Source organism: Vidua macroura, chromosome 3, assembly GCF_024509145.1.
Source record: "Vidua macroura isolate BioBank_ID:100142 chromosome 3, ASM2450914v1, whole genome shotgun sequence".
NCBI lineage: Eukaryota > Metazoa > Chordata > Aves > Passeriformes > Viduidae > Vidua > Vidua macroura.
In genome coordinates, this window is record NC_071573.1 from 70,001,109 (window position 1) to 70,021,028 (window position 19,920).

General features: G+C 39.4%; 1 protein-coding gene across 1 annotated transcript; it reads right to left on the reverse strand.

Annotated features, from left to right (window-relative positions):
* Nucleotides 1-1,180: 1,180 nt before the first annotated feature.
* On the reverse strand, nucleotides 1,181-19,738 carry CEP57L1 (centrosomal protein 57 like 1). The gene is made up of 11 exons (XM_053973265.1): nucleotides 19,686-19,738; nucleotides 12,102-12,246; nucleotides 10,121-10,300; nucleotides 9,409-9,530; nucleotides 8,875-8,991; nucleotides 8,525-8,602; nucleotides 6,722-6,820; nucleotides 5,922-5,999; nucleotides 5,590-5,819; nucleotides 3,845-3,989; nucleotides 1,181-1,681 (listed from the first exon to the last, which is right to left on the reverse strand). Exons 2-11 carry the CDS (start codon nucleotides 12,241-12,243, stop codon nucleotides 1,466-1,468), a joined length of 1,407 nt encoding a protein of 468 aa, XP_053829240.1. The 5' UTR covers nucleotides 12,244-12,246; nucleotides 19,686-19,738; the 3' UTR covers nucleotides 1,181-1,465.
* Between the last annotated feature and the right edge of the window lie 182 nt (nucleotides 19,739-19,920).

The window sequence follows — 19,920 nt, forward strand, 5'->3', positions numbered from 1 at the left end:
TTGCTGTGTGAAAACACACACACTACAGAAATAAAAACTTCAGAAAGAAAAAGCAGAAAAGAATTATTAAAACGTATTTAAATCTTGTGAGTTGAAATACAAGTGATGTAACCAGTTAGCCAATGTAAGCTCAGGTATTATCCATTCCTATTTTCCCCTCTCAAATGCCAGCTCCTGGGTCTGAGCAAGACAGCTTTTTCAGCTCCTGGTCCCTCTCCAAAGCAGGCAGAGATGAGAAATGCCCAGTCAACAGCAGGACCAGGTTCAACTGTGTCCCTTTCCCTCCAGCCACTCACCCCACAGAAGGGCAAACACAATTTTTTTTCTGGGACTGGACAGCCCCTGTCAGTACACACATTTTGAAGACTGACTATTCAACACTGCCATCATTTAAAGACTGCCCCATCCAGTACCTGGTTGACAGACCCAAAGTTGCAGCCCTCCACCACAGCTTCTGCCAAAGTGGGGAACCAGGGCCCTGCTTCTCCAGCTCCAAAATAACACCCTCTCCCCAGGATTCTGTAGTCAACAAAAACACCAGGTCAAGGTACAGAGGGAGCCAGAGAGATTCATGTACCCTATCCCTACCAGTATCAGAGATTCAAGCATCCAGAAGTGCATGAAACTATCTCAGAAAAGCTATCTCCACCATGAAAAAATACCATGCTTTGAATTTTGTCTAAGCAGCTTTAAACAAACAATGTGCTTTTCTAAGCTAGAAATAATCCATAAATAAGAAGATTGGTAGCAGGTACACAGCTGAAGGTCTCCTCTATGACAGTCTCCTCCTCAGTCACTGTAGACTGTTCTAGAAGCAGGTTCTGTTAAAGAGAAGACAAGCACTCAAGCGTTTGGCAGTGCCCCCGCCCATGCACATATCAAGAACACTCCCATACTCTCGTGGCTAAACCAGGTCGTGGGTTGTGCTTCTAGACCCCAGCTGTCCCTAACATTGTCAATAGAGCTTCTGAAGTAATAATAATGAAAACATATATAAATAAAGAGACAATACCTCTTCTGCCTCATTCACAGTGATCTAAACCTTCAGTTATTAGACAAAGGAACACGTTTGTTTTTATTTGTACAGAAGCACTAGCACAAGTCATTCTGGAAAAGCAAGCTCTAAATATCTCCTTGGTAGCCAGGGAAATAGAACATGAAAGATCACATACTATTTTAAGTGTAAAAAAAGTATAAAATTTTATTTGACAAGTTAACAAATAATGACATTTCATTAGTCCATTAAAACACTTTATTACAAGGAAGTGTAGTTGAGTTATAGCTACACTACATGAAAATTAATTCTAAGGTGAACAAACTGACCTACTGGAGAGTAGGCAGTTTAGAATGTACATGTCTACTGTATCCAGTTTATTTTTAAGAGGTTTTTTGTGCAACTAAAAATTTACTAGATGTCAGACAATTTCAAAAACTTCTAACGTAACAAACTTCAGAACTATTCTTCTCAGATGACATCATCTTTTTTCAGATATAGCTGAAGTTGCCTCACAGCTTTTAGCAGCTGAAGAGAACTTCTGCTCTTCTGCCCAGGACAAGGTTTAGACATACTTTCCTTTACAGTGACTGCAATCTCATTTGCTTCCTTTTGTTCACCACACTTTAGTTTGACATGAGTTGCCCCTTGCTTCAATTTCTGAGTTTTTCTCTTTAATTTCTGCACCTAGGGAAAAAAAATTACTAATTAGCACGTTACATATACTCTAAAGACCCACAGCTGTAGAGATGACTGGACTTCTACTGAACTCCAAACTACAGATGACTAAGAGACATTTAAAGAAAAAGAAAAGTTTAAACTTAGTAACCTCGCACAGTTGTCTCACTGTAATAGAAAATTGACCTTGCCCATAAAGAAACCACCACAGAAAACTGACCTCACCCACATTCCCTGGTTCTTGAATTGGTTCTTGAATCCCATCATTCCCTAACATAAAAACGCTTGCTTGAGACAGCTGGAATATAATCTCTTAATAATTTATACTTACAACAGTTTCTTTCCATTTCAGATTGTACTACCCTAATAAAAAACCCAATAAACCTCTAAAAAACCAATAAACCAATAAACCTCTAAAATGTATACTGTTAATTATCAGTTACTGGATCTAAGCAGCTTATTTTGAAGCCTCCTTAACAAAAGTGGAAAACAGAATAAATAGGGTTAATTGCTAAAGAATGTTTTTTAAAATGTCAAATAATGAGTCTTGACTTGCACTTGGCATGAAAAGGTCACTTCTCAAAGATAAAATTAGGCTGGAAGCATTCCAAATGCCAATTTAGGCTTTAAGTCCATTTCTAAAAATAATTAACTTAAATTGCATTCTAGAACATATTATTAACTGTGAAACACAGAGATTAGCATGGCACTTTTAGTATGGCAGGTTCTAGAAAAAGAAATATGCATTAGAAATATTAAGATTGGCCTGTATAAAATACAAATGGAAATGTCTGTGTGCAAAAGCACCAGAAAAAAAAAAATACAGGCCAAGGAGTTAGAGGAATGGCCTGTATTGATAACCAGGGCATGATGGACAGTAATCATACAGACACTACTATTCACAGCAAGACCCTAAGGGGTGTGCTCTGACCAGGCTGTACCAGAGCATGGAGTACTTGCCAGAAGATCTGCACACTGGTAAGAGGCAAAGATGACAAAAAGGTTGCACCACATTGTATGTGTTACTCTTCATCGTCCCAAAACAAAGGCAAACTGTGGCCATAAAGATATGCAAAAGAAAGAAACAAAGGTGCAGTTGTTGCCCAGTGTCTTAGGTTCCTGAGGATGAAGACAGCAAGATTTTGAGGCAAGGAGAACACCATAATTGTTGGGTCTTCAAGAATATAAGAGTTTTATCAAAAACACCAGCTGACATTGCCAAGAGAGGCAGTGAGGACTCAGCAGTCAATGCCCTTTGTCCATATTGCTAATATGCATAATATGACATAAAGCATCTCTATGCTTGCAATTACATGGACAATAAAAGGTTTAAGTGAGTAAAATCCATCAAAAATGAATATGATTAAAACTGGTCAGATTTAAATTAACTATATCCTCCTCTTTTCATAAGGTCTCATGCTGAGTTTTGTTTTGTTTCCTGAATAAGCAAAGTTCTCAGGTGAGTATTTATCTTGAACCATAAGATGAAAAAACAGAAACAATCAGACAGAACTATGGGTTGAATGTTTAATCATATGCCCAAACTAAATTGCTACAAAAGAGTTAGGCTGTTTAACTACAGAAGAGGGATTTTATATGGGCATGTATGAAAAGTTGTTATCTATGGCTCTAAACTAAATACTGACAGAATGAGGGCAGTTTAAAGGTTAAACAAAACTGAAAGGCTTGCCCAGCTATGATTTTGGAGAAGCTCTGGTCAACAGACTAGTTAACAAAAAAGCTTCAATGCTTCAGTAATATAAAAGACATTTAATCCTGTCTGTACAGAAATTATAGCTTCTATTTTCTCATTCCCCTGAGGGACAGGTTATAAAGAAATGAAATTTCAACAGTTTGTCTTAACATGGTGAGCAGAAGTGACAGACAGTGCAAAACCCAGCTCTGTACTGCAGAACTGCCACAGGGCAGGAAGTTTTCCCACCAGCATACATTCCTAACTGCCAGTTGTAAGCACTAGCACTTTTTCTTGATCAAATGAAGAAATTGGAGGTACAAAAATATGAGCCAGCAGTCTAATTATAATCACCCATACTGGAACATCTTGGCTTAAAACATTCCAGTGACATTCTAGCTGACGACAACAGGAGGCAGAGTTGTGGCAGCCTTTCAACAAAACTGTTAGTAGCTAGAGAGTTTACATTTCATTCTTACAGTAGCCTGATGCTTTCTCAGCTTGGATATTTGTTTTCCTTTCATCTCCATTTGTTTTACGAGGCAATCCAGCTCCTGTTCCAGGTCTTCACGAGCTTGGGAGTCTCGAGTCTCCTGTATCTGCTCCAGCAGATCTTGATGCTCACTATTAAAGAAGAATGGCAATCTAAGTATTCATGATACAGTCTCTAGGATTTCTTCCTGCAGGAGTTCCTAGTCATTTTGTGCAGAGTACAGAAATTTAGTATTATTTCCACTATGTCACAATACACATTAATCTGGAATATATTAACATGAGAATGGGAAAAGGTTTTCCTGAGTCTGATTTTCTCGTTACAATTTTTTAGCTGATGTCCATCTTAGCTCTCCTTCTTCCCACAGGCATAACAACTACATGTGTAATAGTGTGCAAAATGAGATTTTTGAAAGTGAACTGCAGCTGTGCAGTACATTTTCACTTCCTGCCAATTTAGCACAGACTTTGAAGGCTTAGTGTAATACATGGAAATATTTTTTAAACTAGTACATTCAAGTTACAATTTTTCTGACAAATTATTCAAATTAAAATGTTCTACTCAAAAAGATTTACAGCAAAGTGGGCTGTTTAATTAAACTAACCAGATTAAGTAAAAGAAATTGTGTAGATTTTGATATCCAGATACCTGAACAAGTTGAAGCCAGAGATCCCCTATTAGATAAGTAATCCCTTTATAAAGGTCAGACTTCTTTTCTGAGTTCTGACTAATGGCTTCTTCTTGACAGTTTCATTGAAGCAACTGGTTGTTGCTATATAAAAAAAAAAAAACCTGTCCTTGAACTGCCATGAGTAAGCTAGACATTGCTTTTTGAACATTAGATTGCTTGCCAGTTTAAATTTTACCACATCAAGGATTTCAAATCAGCGTCAACATCCTAACTGGTTTAATCAGCACATCCTCCTCTGTTCAAACCACAGCTCATCGTGTTGACATGTCTGCTACGACCAGCTACAGAGCTTTGGCCCACAGTCCCACAAGCCTGCATTAATGGGAAGATGCCTAAGAACACAACAGGTTGTAATCCACATTTACTTGCATGGCTAGAAAGATACATACACTCCCATCTGAAGTGTTAGCTTCTTCCACACCCTGCCCCTTTTCTGGCAGGAGACCATCCCTCTTTCACAACCCCCTTACAGGACCAGCAAGTTCTCCTGCTATCAACAAGCAAAGGGTACGAGCACCAGACTGACTCAGCACAAAGACCCAGCAGGTACACGGGTAAGGAAAGAACACGGAGTGAGTACAAAAACAGGAGAGATGTTGTGACAGGACTGTTCATGCCAGAGCTGTACTAACCCATTCCACCAACCAGACTGACTACATCCTGCAGGCCTGCTCAATATCAGCATCAGATTTGCAGCCTTCTCCAGGAGAAAAATTTTGATTTACTCTGTATATCTCAGAATATGTTTAAAATGTCTAAGAAGCACAGGTCTGAAAGGCTTTTCATTTGCTGTAGCTGCTACTTCAGTAGCAGCTTGTTTAAATACAGGATGTGGAGGCAGAAAAACAAGACCAGTGAAACACCAGGATAGAAAGAATTTTTTGAATGAGAAAAATCCTACTAGTCAAGCCTGCTCAGGTCATTCTGTCAACAAGTAGTCCTATAGTGAAAACAGGCTGGGCTCATCTACAGCACCCCGTCACTTCTCAGGGCTACTACTGAAGTCACGTTTACTCACAACACCAACGATGGCTACTCACGAGCTCATTTGGCCCAGCTCATCTTGAAAGGCCAACAGAAGGTCTGAAAAGCTCCTGGTGGCAGTGGGTGATGTGGAACAAGAGGATACAGATTTTGAAATTGTACTGTGCCCTGAAATCCCAGCTGTAGCTCCTCCTTGTCCTCGCGATGAGACACGCGGATTGCGATGCTTCATAATGTGCAGCACACTTTGGACATTTGCGCTGACAGAATGGCTGGAGCTGACAGACTTAAAGAAGAATGATCAGTGGCCTACAGAAGTAATTAACTACTACACAGCCTTACTCAAACTGTAGATGTCACTTTAGTGACAACAGTGGTTTTCACCTACCTTCCCAGCCACAAAAGGTAGTTCACCAGCCTTTACATGTAATTGTGAAAGCTGCATTTTCTTCATTGTAGCATTTTTCTGCCGTAAGAAAATATAAGACAAGAAATTCCAATCTGCTGACTCAAGAGTACAATCTTAAACTTTTTTCTTAATAAGTAAAATTCAAGTAAATACACAGTGAAATGCATCACTTCAGTTTTTTTCCGGTTTAAAAAAAAAAACATTCCGTCCTTCTGTATGTGTAACAAATAAGACTTTCCAATAGCTGACACAAGTAAATTTTATTCCATATGCATGTAGGAGATTGTTTAACAACTAGGCTAACAGTAAAGGAATTGAACCTGTTTACTTAAGTTTTCAAAACCACAGTTGCAAAATTTTGACTGATCTGTAACATGTGTTGCAAAATCAATTCTCTTGATTTCAGGAATCCCCCTAAAACACACTGCCTTAAGACGCTGAGCCAAAACAACTTTGGAAACAAATTTTGCCAGATAAACTGAAAGGAAGCTAAGACAGGACATGGGGGGTGGCAGCAAGACTTTAACAGAGGTAACTGTCAAGCTGATAAGGGAAGGTTTTCCAGTGATATCCTACCAGCCACAGTACCATTTTAATTAATTAAGGAAAGAAAAAAGAGGGGAAAAAAGAGTTATTTAGCACTGTTTGTCACTTTAGAAGTGGAGTAAAGTGCAGCAGAAGAATCAAGTGCCTCTTACATCACCGTTTTTCATAAATTCCAGTCTCTGTGCGAGTCATATGCTATCAGCAACAGTATGCTAATACAATTTCCACATTACCTTCCTAGGTTTTTTGTTCTTCCCATTTTCCTTTTCAGGTTCATGTTGAGATGCTACTGAAGACATCAAAATTCTGTTTATATCAAATCCTGTTTGAAGCTGTGGCAATAAGCAAAAAAGAAAACAGCCATTTAACGTAATATCAGAAGTATGAAATAGCAAGGTTAAATTAATTCTCTTTCATGCATGGATAAGAACCAATTAAGGGCACTATTAATTGTCCTGCTTGGAAGACATAAGCTACTCTTAAAACCTGAACAGATTACTAGGAAGGCAGGGTATCAGACAGATCTTGCAGCTCTGTCTTAGTATTCCTCATTTTCATATTCAGTTGCAGCAAAAACTGTATTTTTCCACTGTGACAACCAGCAACTGAGATAAGCCAATCCTGCCACATGCTGAGGATCTGATCATAAAATCCAAATTATATGAACATTTGGCTCCTACAATCTGAGGACAGAGAGAACTAAGCCTGTCTGTGTTACATTGAGGTCAAACCTGCTGGACAATCCTCATACTGTTCAGTGGTCCAAAGTTGCTATCAAGGCCCATGATAAACAGGATGATAATCATCCCCAATTAAACACAGGACAAGGACTTTGTTTTGGCATGTGTTACAGTTCCAGCTAAACAATGCAGGAGGTCCACCACTAAAGTGAGAATATTCTGGCTTTTCTGTCATCAAGAGGAAGTGAACCACACCACACCCTGTGCTTCCCAGCTCAGATCCAACAGACCTAAATCCATCCTGTAGTGTATTAAGATGGTACTAACACTACTTTAGGACTCAGTTTACTGCACCTTAGTCCTTTCTTGACCAAATGTTTAGACTATCTGCTCTGGGAGAGTCATTCTTACTACGTTTCTCAGAAGATAAAATCTCTGTACTAGGCCTTTTGCCCTGCAGCAGCATGCAGTCTAAGCAAGAAACCAAAAAACCTACAAGTTTTCAACTGTGTCATTCTGCTGGATTCTGGAGATGGTCAGACATCTGGGCTCCAAATTTGCATGTTATTTAAAGCTTCCTGGGTTGATGAAAACCCATCATCCTTGGATGAGGTGTAAGAGCTGACAGCAGTGATGAATTAAATTAAGGCATAAGCTTTGATTACATTATTCCAATATTACTCTTCAGCACTTCAGCCCCCACAGTTGGTCTCTCTTTCAAGCTGGCTGCTACTTATGCACAAAGTGAGGTTTGGAATATGAGTACCTTGCCCCTTTAACAAAAGGTTCCATCATTTTGCTCTCTTTGGCAAATATTCCTCTCTCAGATGGATGCTGGCTCAACAAACTGATTATGGCTTCACAGAATAATGAATTATACAAGATCTCATTTGATGAACAACATATCACTGATTAAGGTTTTTCCAAGTACAGCCCTATGTAGTAGATTTCTACAGATCTTAACAAAGGGAGGAAAACAAACATAATAACCAACCTCACTTGGTATATATGGTTTCATATGTGACCACTTTCGAGTTACTGAAAATTAAGTGAACCTATTACAGATCTTCTAGAAATTAATTTTCCACCTGGGTCACCTAGAGCAGTGTTGAGGCTGATGAACTGTATCAGTAATACAAACCCAAGTAGAACCTTTCTTCATTGAGCTATACAACACACCTGGCAAGCTTTCTAATATGTAGCTTATAACTGATCTAGGTAGTATTCCAGGAGTTATGCCTGGGTAATAAACATGAGGAGTTAAAAATGTAATAAAACAAGAAGGGCATTTTGAACAGAGAGAATAGCTTTCTTCAGTACTAAAACATAAGATAAAATAAAATCTTTTCAGTCTACCTGAGCAGTTTTATCTTGTATTAGCTTATGCTGATGCTCTTCTTTACACAACTTTTCTTCTAAGTGTTTGATCTTGTCCTGAATTTGAAGGCAAGAATGATGAGTCCCACTTCAATTTGTCATGCTGAACCAGAAGTCTGGAGGAGCTCACAACTGTAATATGGGGATAAAACTGGACTGTATGAATTTTTAAAGCCCAGACTGAAAAAAGACTCATGCACACGAAGCCAAGGTGGCATTCAGTCAGGTATGCTTCAACAGAGGTAACTTTTGCAAAACTTAGTACTATCAATAGTATGCCATAAAATGATACCAAATGACTTTCAGACTGTCATTCCATGCATGCTTACTTCAGCAATTCTCTGAGTAGCAGTAAGTTTAAGACACTCTTTTTCTAGCATTTCAAGCTTTTCAAGTTTTGCATACAGTTCCAGCCGGTTCTGATCTTCCTCTTTCTGAAGCTGAGCCTGGAGAAAATAAGCAAGAATGGAGTTGGCAACTGACTGAAATTGTTTCAGACAGAAAAAACACCAAACTACCCCACATCAGAATAAAGGTGTTTAATTAGTTTAAATTCCGTATTTTTTAAATTGCAAAGTGATGAAAAATACCAGGCAAACAAAGACAGCTTAAGCTTCCAGCAGCTTTTTTGTCTACCAAGTGTGCAAGTATTAGCATGGCTTTGCTCATTAGGAGTTCCACCCAGGGAGCTTTTCATACAATTCATTGAACAGTTGTCAATAGCCATACACTAAATTGCTTCTGTTTGCTAGCAGCCTGAGCAGAGCTCAGGAAAAACAATGACCACAAAAAACTTCAGATCCTGCACATTTCTGTACTTTTGAACTACGTCACTACTTTGTTTTTATGCTAAAGGACTTCACCTGTTGTTCTAAAATAATTTTCTTTTCCAGTCCTGCACTGGAAACCATCTTTCTCATGTAATCCAGCTGTTTCTCCAGCAGGGAGCAGCGGGCTTGTGCTGCATTTAACTGCATATATGAATCTACAGAAAGAAAGAAAGAAGACATTCAGTACAGCAAAGGGAGCTACACATTTAGCTAGACTGTCATATCATTGAGGAATTCTCTGTCTTCAAAACAGGCAAGAACAGTTTTGTTAGTCTGAACAAGTAATGAGGTTAAAATGTATTTAATATATAAGACATGAGAATCAAAATGATTTTTCAAAGCTAGTCTCTAATTTGAATTCCAAAGACATGAGCACTGCAGTTACTTTGATTTGTATCAGCAGATACCTAACCAGAATCTGAGAAAGGAGAATCTTCTCTTCTCCTCTCTTTTCTCAAGCTAGCAGTGTTATGTAAGCAGCTGCTTGCTTATTGTAGGAGTTAAACATACCACCTGAAACATGCTTAGTCTTTAAAATTGCTTTATCACTTATGCAATACTCAGTTGATATATGTAAAAAATATCTCAACTTGATCCACAATTATCAAGCTCCTGTCCCTCCTCAGTTCTGAAGCAAAAAATGAAAGGGAGTTGCACTAATTAGCAGTTTTTCAAAACAAAACACTCCCTGGATTATACAGTCTTAGTGTTGCTGTGGCTACACCTTATCACTCCAAAGAAATACCTTTCCTCTGTTGCATCAGCTCTTGATGTGCTGCATCCTTCTCGTAGGATTTGTGCTCTAAGACCTTCTTGTACTGAGCAGCTGCTCTGGAGAGGCTGCACAGTTTATCTTCTGCCTGTGACTTCTCCAGCTCTAGGCGGCGGATCTTTTCCTGCAGAGCTTTCAGGGCTGCCACTACAGCTAGCAAACAACAAAACAGCTACACCTTAAGTAACAGTTCCCATTTGATGATGATGATCGTTATTAGAAAACACTTCACATTACAATATACTACCTGAATTTTCTTCCTAGTGTCACTCCCAAAATTAATTATATTCCCCAGCTGTACACTAACATATGCAGAACATATATGGGAGAAAATGGATGTGTTTCCTGCATAACTGAGGTATGAAGCTCTGGCCCTATAAGCAGAATTATTTTCACTCCAAATGGCAGCAAGCACCAAAAAAATAATGGCATATAGAAGATAATAAACGCTGGGCCTTCTCTTTAAATAGAAGCAGAGAACGCAGGCACCCAAGTGAGGTCATAAGTTTTAGTGTAAGGCAACTGGCCTGGACAGATTAAAAAGAGAAAACATGCTCAGAACAGGGGGGGAAATTAGATACAAAGGACAATTTAGCAAAGGATACATTGTTAAATACTTTATTGTTTCAAAAGGTAATATTTCAACATCTAGAATTTTGTATTTGATGATTCTTTAAACCATGGAAACAAGTCTGGAAGATTTTGCTTTCAGCCTCAAATCAGTATGTGTCAAATTATACCAAAAATAAAAGCTGCAATTTCAGCTACAAGAAAAAGTCTGCTAGCTCTCCATAAAGCATACACACCTGTGGAAGCTTAAGCCATGTCCTGCAACAAGTCAAGCTTTTTTTCTCACATTTTATAATTGACAGTTTTTCTATTCCAAACTCTCTCATCAAAAGAATACCATCAAATATTGCTACCTCTGTAACAACTTTCACCATATTATCACAGATCCATTGAAACAAACAAACAAACAAACAAAAAAAAAAAAAACCCAAACCAAACAAAACCATAAAACAGAAAAAACAAACAAACATAAAACAAAAACTCAAACCAAAAAGGAAATACCAGAAAGCAGAAGGATGAAGTGGGACCACTTTTTCCATCTTTCTATTGTCATGCCAAACATTTCCTTAACCACTTAGCTACATAGCACTAAACTGATCACTGTAATCCAAAACCACCCAAACTCTGCATGAAATAAGATTACTACAGAAATCACAGATTTTTCAGGTGAAGAACAATGATCACATGCACACTCACAGGCTATGTCTGTGCAAGGTAGCAAAGTTGTCCATGATAGTAAGTCCAAGTATGGGTATCCTTAAGATTCCCCAGGCACTCCAGATATGTTAAGCCACTGAGCATTTGCCTTGTGAGCTCTAGAGAGTAGTCACTAAGGCACATGACAACCATATTTCATAGGGACTAACTTTCATGCTGTTAACTTTCCTGTGAGTCTGAACCCCCAAAAAACAAAAACAAAAAAACCCCAACCAAACAAACAAAACAAAACAAAAAAAAAACCCCACCAAAAAACCTTAGAAAATTATTTTAAGCCGTAAGCAGTCAAATGGCACCATGCAAAGCCAATTTCAGGTCACTGTACCATACTAATGATCTTTTTTTTTTACTGTATTTGAAGTCATGAACTACTTCTACTGAGTTTGAAGCATTCTCCCTTGCTTTCAGAGGAAGTCTGACGATTTTAAGTTAAACAAATTTCAAAGCCAAAGTTTACAAGGATGTTAGAAGATTTGCAGAGGTTTCCATTCTAGACATATGACTTCAGGGAGACTACTCCCTCAGGACACATATACATCCTGTCTTAATGTCAGACTGATAACTGCACCAAGTCATTGAACTCAGTCAAATAGGATGGGGAGTTTGCTCAAGAGATTTCACATGGAACAATTAAAAAGACTGTTTTAAGGACATATTTTGGCTATACCTTGGTTATTTGGGAGAGAAGGCCTGTCACCAGCAGCAGCTGCCAACTTCTTTGATTCTATACAAACAAAGGCTGCAGGAAGCCTCCAATCTGGTGGCTGAAGAAAACTTCCTATGAAACTGTTCTTTGATTCAGAATCCATAGCCTGTAGAAAGAGAGACATTTAATGACATTATTTCTTTAAAAGACTCTTTTTCAGAAGTATGTCACTGGGCTGTTCCTGGCTCTGTTTATATCAAACCAGACCATGTACACCAAAATAATAATAATAATAATAGTAATAATAATAATAATAATAATAATAATAATAATAATAATAATAATAATACCCACACCCCACCAGAAAAATCCTGTCTTTTAATGCAGTTCCAAAACAATATCTTTCATAACACTAAAAAACATAGCTTCCTTTGACCAACCAAAATTTTCCAAGATTTTTCTAGGTGCTTTCTAATAACTTATGCTGATTTTGTCCTTTAAAAACCCAAGCATCAAGAGCATTTTCTACTAACTGTTTTACAGACTTCAGTGTCTTGACTCTAAGTGCTCCCTGCAGAGCAAACATTCCAGGTTTTACAGCCTGTTTCCATTTGCAGCCTCCTTAGTGCTCCTCTTCCCATCTTTTTGGATGTAAAACCAAATTACATATGGTAAATAATGTACTATTATTACTTAATAAAGACACAGTTCTCCACATTTAGTGTTGAGATAACAGGAGAATATTTAATAAGCAATATCCCCAGTATTATCACCATTATCAGGCACATGTATTAAGTCCTGTTTCTTCACTCCCTTTCTGTTCCACCCTTTCACATTCTTTGTTTTATGAGAAGCACATTTGAAGACAGTTCATACCCTGTCAAATAGAAATATTTCTTGATACTCAAGACATGGACAGTGAAATGTGCAGAAAGTGCTTTAGGCTAATACAACCTCTAGGAAGTTAAAGCAAGTTTGAAATCATCCTGCAGTATCAAAGTAGTATCAAGCATTTCTTTTGGTACAGTGTAAGAAGCAAAGAGTCTATACAGCTTCAGCTAATAGAAAAACAGCTTATTTGAAGGTTCAGTGATATAAGAATTATGATTTTTGTATCACTTGTGTTTAAAATACAGTGCATGCAACTGGAACTGTCTTCCTGCTTGGGTAAAGCCATTTACAGATGCTAGTCCCCAAGAAAATCACCCAAAGGAGGTATCTAGTAACACAAGGAAGAAAGAGACCAAGACTAGAGCCTGCTGATGAAGCACACACCAGGAGAAGCCATTCATACTGGGTGGCAAACAAAGGAAGAAGTTTCCAATAACAAAAAAAGTTTCTAGGAGCACTTGCAGCTCTTACAGCCTGTTCCAAAGGCTGTATAAAAAACCAAACAAAAAAAAAAAAATCTTCCAGCCACACTGCCTCTTCAAGATATGCACTATACTGAAGGCAAGCAGAAATCCTTTTTTCTTCCTCAAAACTGTCATCACATGAGCATCTCTTCACCAGGGCTTGTTTGACCTGGGGCCTCCCAGCCATCACCACTTTTGTGTGCTAACACCCCTGAGGTCACATTCACCATTCAGAGCAGCCCCCCTGGTCCCAAGGAGGGAGTCTATCTAGGCTACCCTTGTGCCACAGGTCTTTTCCAAAGACTTCTCCGTGGGGCCCTGCTGCCATCTTAGTCAAGGCCAGGCCACAAGCTCTTGGCACTGGGTAGGCAGCAGCAGTCAGTCAGGTACCCCACCATCACTTGGAAGAGGTGGATCACCATCTGGTGACCCCACTACATTCATGGCCACAAAAGCTGTTTATGGGCCTCCCTACCTCTGTCCTTAAGGACTGGGAAAGACCAGCCAGGGATACCTGACCATAAAGCTGGCCAGGTCTATCAACCATGTCCAACAGCACAATGGGCAATGGCAGAGAAAGGCACAAAGCAGCAGAAGGAGCAGCAGAAACCTCCAAACATGGATGAGAAAGTCCTGTGGCCACAGAGGTGGTCCAAGACAAGAGAGGAGATAGTCCTGGCATGGCATGGTGCATCAGCATGGAGTTCCAGAAAGTAAGAGATAAGCAAGACTTTAAAATTTTCCTGCTGCTATTCAACCCCTTCACACTGGTGATGAAAAAGACTAGCAAAAAAAAGTCCATAAAAGTGAGTATATGCACAAGCAAGAAGTTTCCTACCGCTGCTGTGAATAAAAGGCAACTTTGGAAAGAGCAGAGGAAGAAGGTGGTTTTTCCTCACACCATCCAACCTTCTGGCAGTCAGCATAAGCAGAGACTCGCTTTTCCAACATCCTCCAGTAGACCATGGCTCCCCTGCATGCCTGCACAGCTACACATCAATTACTTCCCTTATTACTTTCACATAAATAAGTTTCTCCTGTTTCCAAGGAGATGGGTCTGTGGACAGTTGTAAGGAGGGCAGTGATCCGAAGCAAATAATGAAAAAAGGAGGGAATAAAGAAGCAGAATATTTGAGAGTTTGTGGACAAACTCAGTAATACAAAGGTGGGGGGGCATGGGGGACACCTATTTGGCAGAAAGGGAAATAAAACCCCTTTAGTTCTGCAAGTGAAACCAAAGGGAAGTGAAAGAGTAGAGGCCAGCTCACCTGCCTGGTGGTGGTGATTCAGCTAATCCGGTGTGGGCTTCAGCACAAAAACCCCACAACTTAAATGTGAAAATAAACACCCTCCAGCTGGAGGGGGGAGCTCCCCAAGCTGCTCCTAAGAGCACAGGCTCAGCAAAGGGTGTGAAAGAAAACACCACAGGACCGAGACACCTGTGTTTGCAGAAACTCTGCTGCAGACACAGTCAGGGACGCCTTGCTTTACCACAGCTTCCTCAGATACAGAGGCTGTGTGGAGCAGCTGAGGGCATGGTTGCTATAGTGCTTTGAGGCTGTGTCAGCATAATTACCCTGGTAGAGGTGCTCTGGTGTAGACAAGTCCTAATATCTCAGCAGGTAAATAGAGTTTATAGCAACCAAACTGCACAGGAGGAACGTCTACAACACTGCAGACCTCAGGCAAAGAGATGCACACCAGGAAAAGGACCAGGTCACTCTACACCAGCAAGACATCACTAAATGTCCTGGCCACTTCCAGCCCACTGCAACAAGAAACATATCAGGAAATAATTAAATAGTTTGACGCATGCTTGAACGTCAACTGTCCTACCACAACTTTCCCCCCCAAGTATTTGAGCTTCTATAAAACCATCACAACCAGGTTTGCTTTTTAAAAAGTCTTATACAGCAAGCTTAAACCACTCTCTTATTCCATGGTGCTGCTGCCATGGACACCTGGTACACAGCCCTAGAGAGGTGCTTTAAAGCAGATATTGCTACCCAAACAGCAATGTTTGTACTAATGTAACTCCACAAGGCTTAGGGGGATTTAGCACTTGAACAGCACTCATTAAAGCAGCCAGAATATTGTTGTTTAGACAAGCCCTTGGTTGAGGAAAGCAGTACACTCCTTTGAGTTTGGGCAAGAGCCAAGAGAGAGGTATGCATATTAAACAGAGGCTGACAAAATACCCCAGTTACATGCAGAGGGGAGGGGAAGAAACAAGAAATTCCTCACTCCCACCTCAGCAGCCTATACTGCTGTGGTGAGCAGGGTGAAGCACTTGTGTTGTGCAGGTCATATCTGGAGTCAACACTGGCCCTTTGGGTTTTTTAATGGGAAGTGGCACGGCCTGTGTTTGTGGATGCAGTAGCGATGCTCAGACACCCAGTGTTATTTTACCCAGAAAAATACAGAGCAACTGGTTCCAACACTGGCTGCATCAAGCATGGGGTAACTGTGTTGCACCCATGGGCTTACCATGGGTCCCTTCCAACTCAGAATATTCTGTGATTAAACATCATCCTGGGAAAGCCAGCTATGTTTTCCTCCAGGTCTGAGCTAAGAGGCTCATGGAGTTCTGTGCCACACAGTTGCAACCCTGTGCATGGTGCATGATGCCAGGCACAGCACATTAGCTCTGTGACAGCACTGCATTAATGCAAATACCCTGCCCACCTCTTGCCTTGCTGCAGCTGGAGTGCTCAGCCCTGGGGCTGTGAGCATGAGAAGGGCTGGTCCTTTCCGTGGGACCACTTCTGCCTCTTGGCTCAGCATCACATGCAGGCTGAGAGTGAGCTTGCACAAAGTATGCTGGGGAGCAGTCCCATCAGGTCCATCCCTAAATATGTGATGTTCATGCCTCAGAAAAGAGCAAGCAAACTGGAGTTTGGTACCTTAAGATAAACAGAGAATTTCCTATTTCATCAGAGTCATCTAAGTACTAATACCATTTACCTTTATACCATTTCTATTTACTTTTGCTGAATATGGCCTGCAGTAAATGCCAGAGTACTGGACTGGGTTGCTGTAAAAAGCAATTGGCATTTTAGTTACTGCTGTCTGGCCCAAGCAAGTATACTAACAGTGGAGAATTACTGAACACAACTGAAATCCCAAGTGTTACAGAAAGACCACTTATGACTTCTTCATCATCCTCCACCCCTTCCCCTGTGTTTCTCCCCCTTCAATGCAAGCCACTCCATTACAAAGTTTCAAAAAAATGTCTCCTCAAGTGAAAAGTCCAGAAACATTTTGCCACACATACAATTATGTCTCATGTTGTAAAGCAGCATATGGAAAAGCTTTTTCTACATGTAAACAATAGCAGACTCAGGGAATAATGTTGGCTTAACAGTCTCCCAAAAGACACACTAAATGAATAATGTGATAATGTAAGGGATACTTCCACTAAATTCTCTGATGTTTGCTATCTCACAGGGACACTGGTTCATTCAAATTGCTGTGAGGGCAACCTTTTAGAACCAAAGAAAGAGATGATGTCAGAACACCTTCAAAGAGGAAAAAGAAAAAGCAGATCAAAGCATTTTTCAGAAAGAAATACAAAGATATCTATCTTCTGGCCTGACCTACCGAGCATGCACAATTTATAGTGTTTTTTTTTTGATAACTGAAAACAAAGTCTTAGATGAACCAAAGATTGATTCAGTGTTTATCTGACATAAGAGGAGGTCTAAAGAACTGCCCCAACACAGGCAATACTGAGAAGTTCCCAAAATTCTGGCTGCTGCCTTGCCTACTTGAGCCAATTCTTGCTGGCTAATGATTATGTGAGAAGCCATTTTTGTGACACAGTCCAAACTAGTGTATTTTTTCCCCTTTCACTTTCCTTTGAGAACTGGGAGAAAAGCTTGGTCAGCTGTACTAGCTATGCTGCAACGCTCAGCCTTATTCCCAGCAGACAAAGAACAGCCCTTCCACAGAGGAAAAAAAAGAAATAAATAATGTTGTGGGCAAACTGCATTGTTGTTTTGGGAACACCCAGTCTCTAGCATCCTGACACAACCACTTTAATCAGCCTGAAACACATGACAATGCTCAGGACATATCTAAGCAGCTGATACTCCCATGTGTCTTTTAATATAAGTGGGTTAGACATGAAATGGTAGCAGCTGCAGAACTAATAAGAAGTGAAACCTCACTGAATCAATAAAGCACTTAAACGTGTTTTTTAAGTTTTGTCAACTTTCACTTTAGGTAAGTACAGAGAAAATGGCAAAAAGTTATTAGAGAAATTAAGGAACCTGGGAGTGTTTTGAAAAACTGACACAGCCAAATCCATGGGAGGCAGTTTTTTTGTACAAACTGCAAGATACACACTGGCAGTCGCAGAACTGGACACATTAAAGGTTAAATTTCCAGTCTCTTCTTCGATACTACTGTAGCAAAGCCCATCTGTTCCTGAATATCAAGTGTTATGCAGAACTTTCATACAATCATTGTTTTTCATTCTTGGAAGAAAAGAAATGGCATTCTCTGTTTTCTCTTGACACCATATGTACTGTCAAGTAGGATAAAACCTGGTATTTTAATACAAAAAAAACCCCAAACCATAAACAACCCAACAAATGCCCAAAACTCCTAAGACTTTTCACTGTGTCAGCATTTCATTTCTAAGCATTCACACTGATATTTCTCTACTTCTTGTTTGCTACAGAGAAAAGAGAACAAGAAAACAAAAAAAAAAAAAAAAAAAAAAGAGGAAGAAAGAAAGCAGAATGAGTTACACAATTATTTTGTAAGCAAGGCAAAGAAACAACCTAGTGGATAAAAAAATTGTGATTTTTTAACAACTTTTTGGGGAATAGATTCTAACCTGGCAGCGTATCAAGCATGCAAACTTGGGTCAAAATATTATTAGAGTTTTGCTGTTTTCTTCAATGAGCAGACCAAATTCCTCGTCCAACTGCGCCTTCATCCAAAAGCACATGATACACTCACAATCAACCCTTGGTGGGGAAATCAAGTTGGTGTAAATTGCTTTAACCTCTACGTGGTTCAGATGATAACTGAACTTTAGAGGAGCAAGACTGCAAATTCCTACCTAGAAATAATTGCTATCTTAGCATGAAAACATTTAGCCTGTAATACAGTGCTATCAAAATAATTACATTTATATATCTTTAATCAGGCCAAAGTAATTAAACATAATATTTTTGTAATAAGCATCAAACAAAACCCAAATACTATCACTAATACACTTCCTCACTTCACCCACAGTTCTGTTCCTTTTCTCTCATTTACCTTCTATTATATTTGGGGTTTGTTCTTCATCTCCTCTCTCTTTATTGGATTTACATGATCTTATTGCTTTGTTCCTTGCCCTTTGCCATTTGGTATTCTTTTTATCCTACTCCCTCTTCTAGCACAAAAAGCTAGGATTTTTTCAAAGTAAAAATACCTACTTGCCCCCAACACCAAGATTAAAGATGAAGTTTATTCCATTTATACTTAAAATCCAGAGATGCTACTTGTCCTTAGTATACTGACTGATGTGGAAATCGAAGGTGCTCTCCTCAGTACTCTACATGAAGAATGGAAAAGGCTACTTTTTCTGTCCCCTATTATTTCCTGCTGATGCCATCACACAGTCTTCCATATGTAGTTTCTTTAGTTTGGGGAACAAAAAAAAAAAAAAAAAGGAAGGTTTGCTGTCGCTAAAGGGAAGGTTTTCAAGGGTAACTGAATCCAGTATAAAAGACTGTATCTGTGCACAGGCAGAATAATTAGATATTAGAAAGGCAAATGCAAAAAGGAAAAGGCATATTTGGATAGGGCAGGGCAAATATAAGGGTAGGTTGAAATGACAATCATAGTGAAGAAATATAAGAAAGTAGGGGATGATTATTGCAGGTGTTGACTCATTCACAGTAAACACTTTTACTGCATGATAATTTTCACCTTTTATGTCTCAAATATTTAATGGCATCACTGAAAGATGGTTTTGAACGTTGCAACTTGCCCTCTAGGCAGATGAAACACACAGATTGTGTCCCCACTGTTGCCTTGGAATTTATTTTTAAAGTAAACTTCTGTTTTTACCAATACCTTCTCAGGGAAAGTGTCAGTCTCTTCATCCACTATCCTTTAACCTAGCCTGAAGAGGGAGTAGGAGGTAGATTTTAGACAGATAACCACAAAAGCTTGACATGGATGAGCAGAGAAACACAAAGAGGGCAATTATTTGCAGGATTTGTCTTTTTTTACCAACTACCACACCTACATTTTTTTCATATATTCCTGTGGTGCCGATAGCTAGACACCTGGCAAGGAACAAAAAACTCCATTCTGCATTTGTACATCAGGCAGCCTAAGAAACAGAATGAGGAAAAAAAAAGTTAGCAAGGAAAAGGAAAAGATAAGTTTCACTCCAGGCAAGAAATTATTTCCAAAATCATATTTTGTCTGAAATAGCTGTGTCTTAATATGCAGAAGAAAAGAAAGCAACTCCTCAAGTA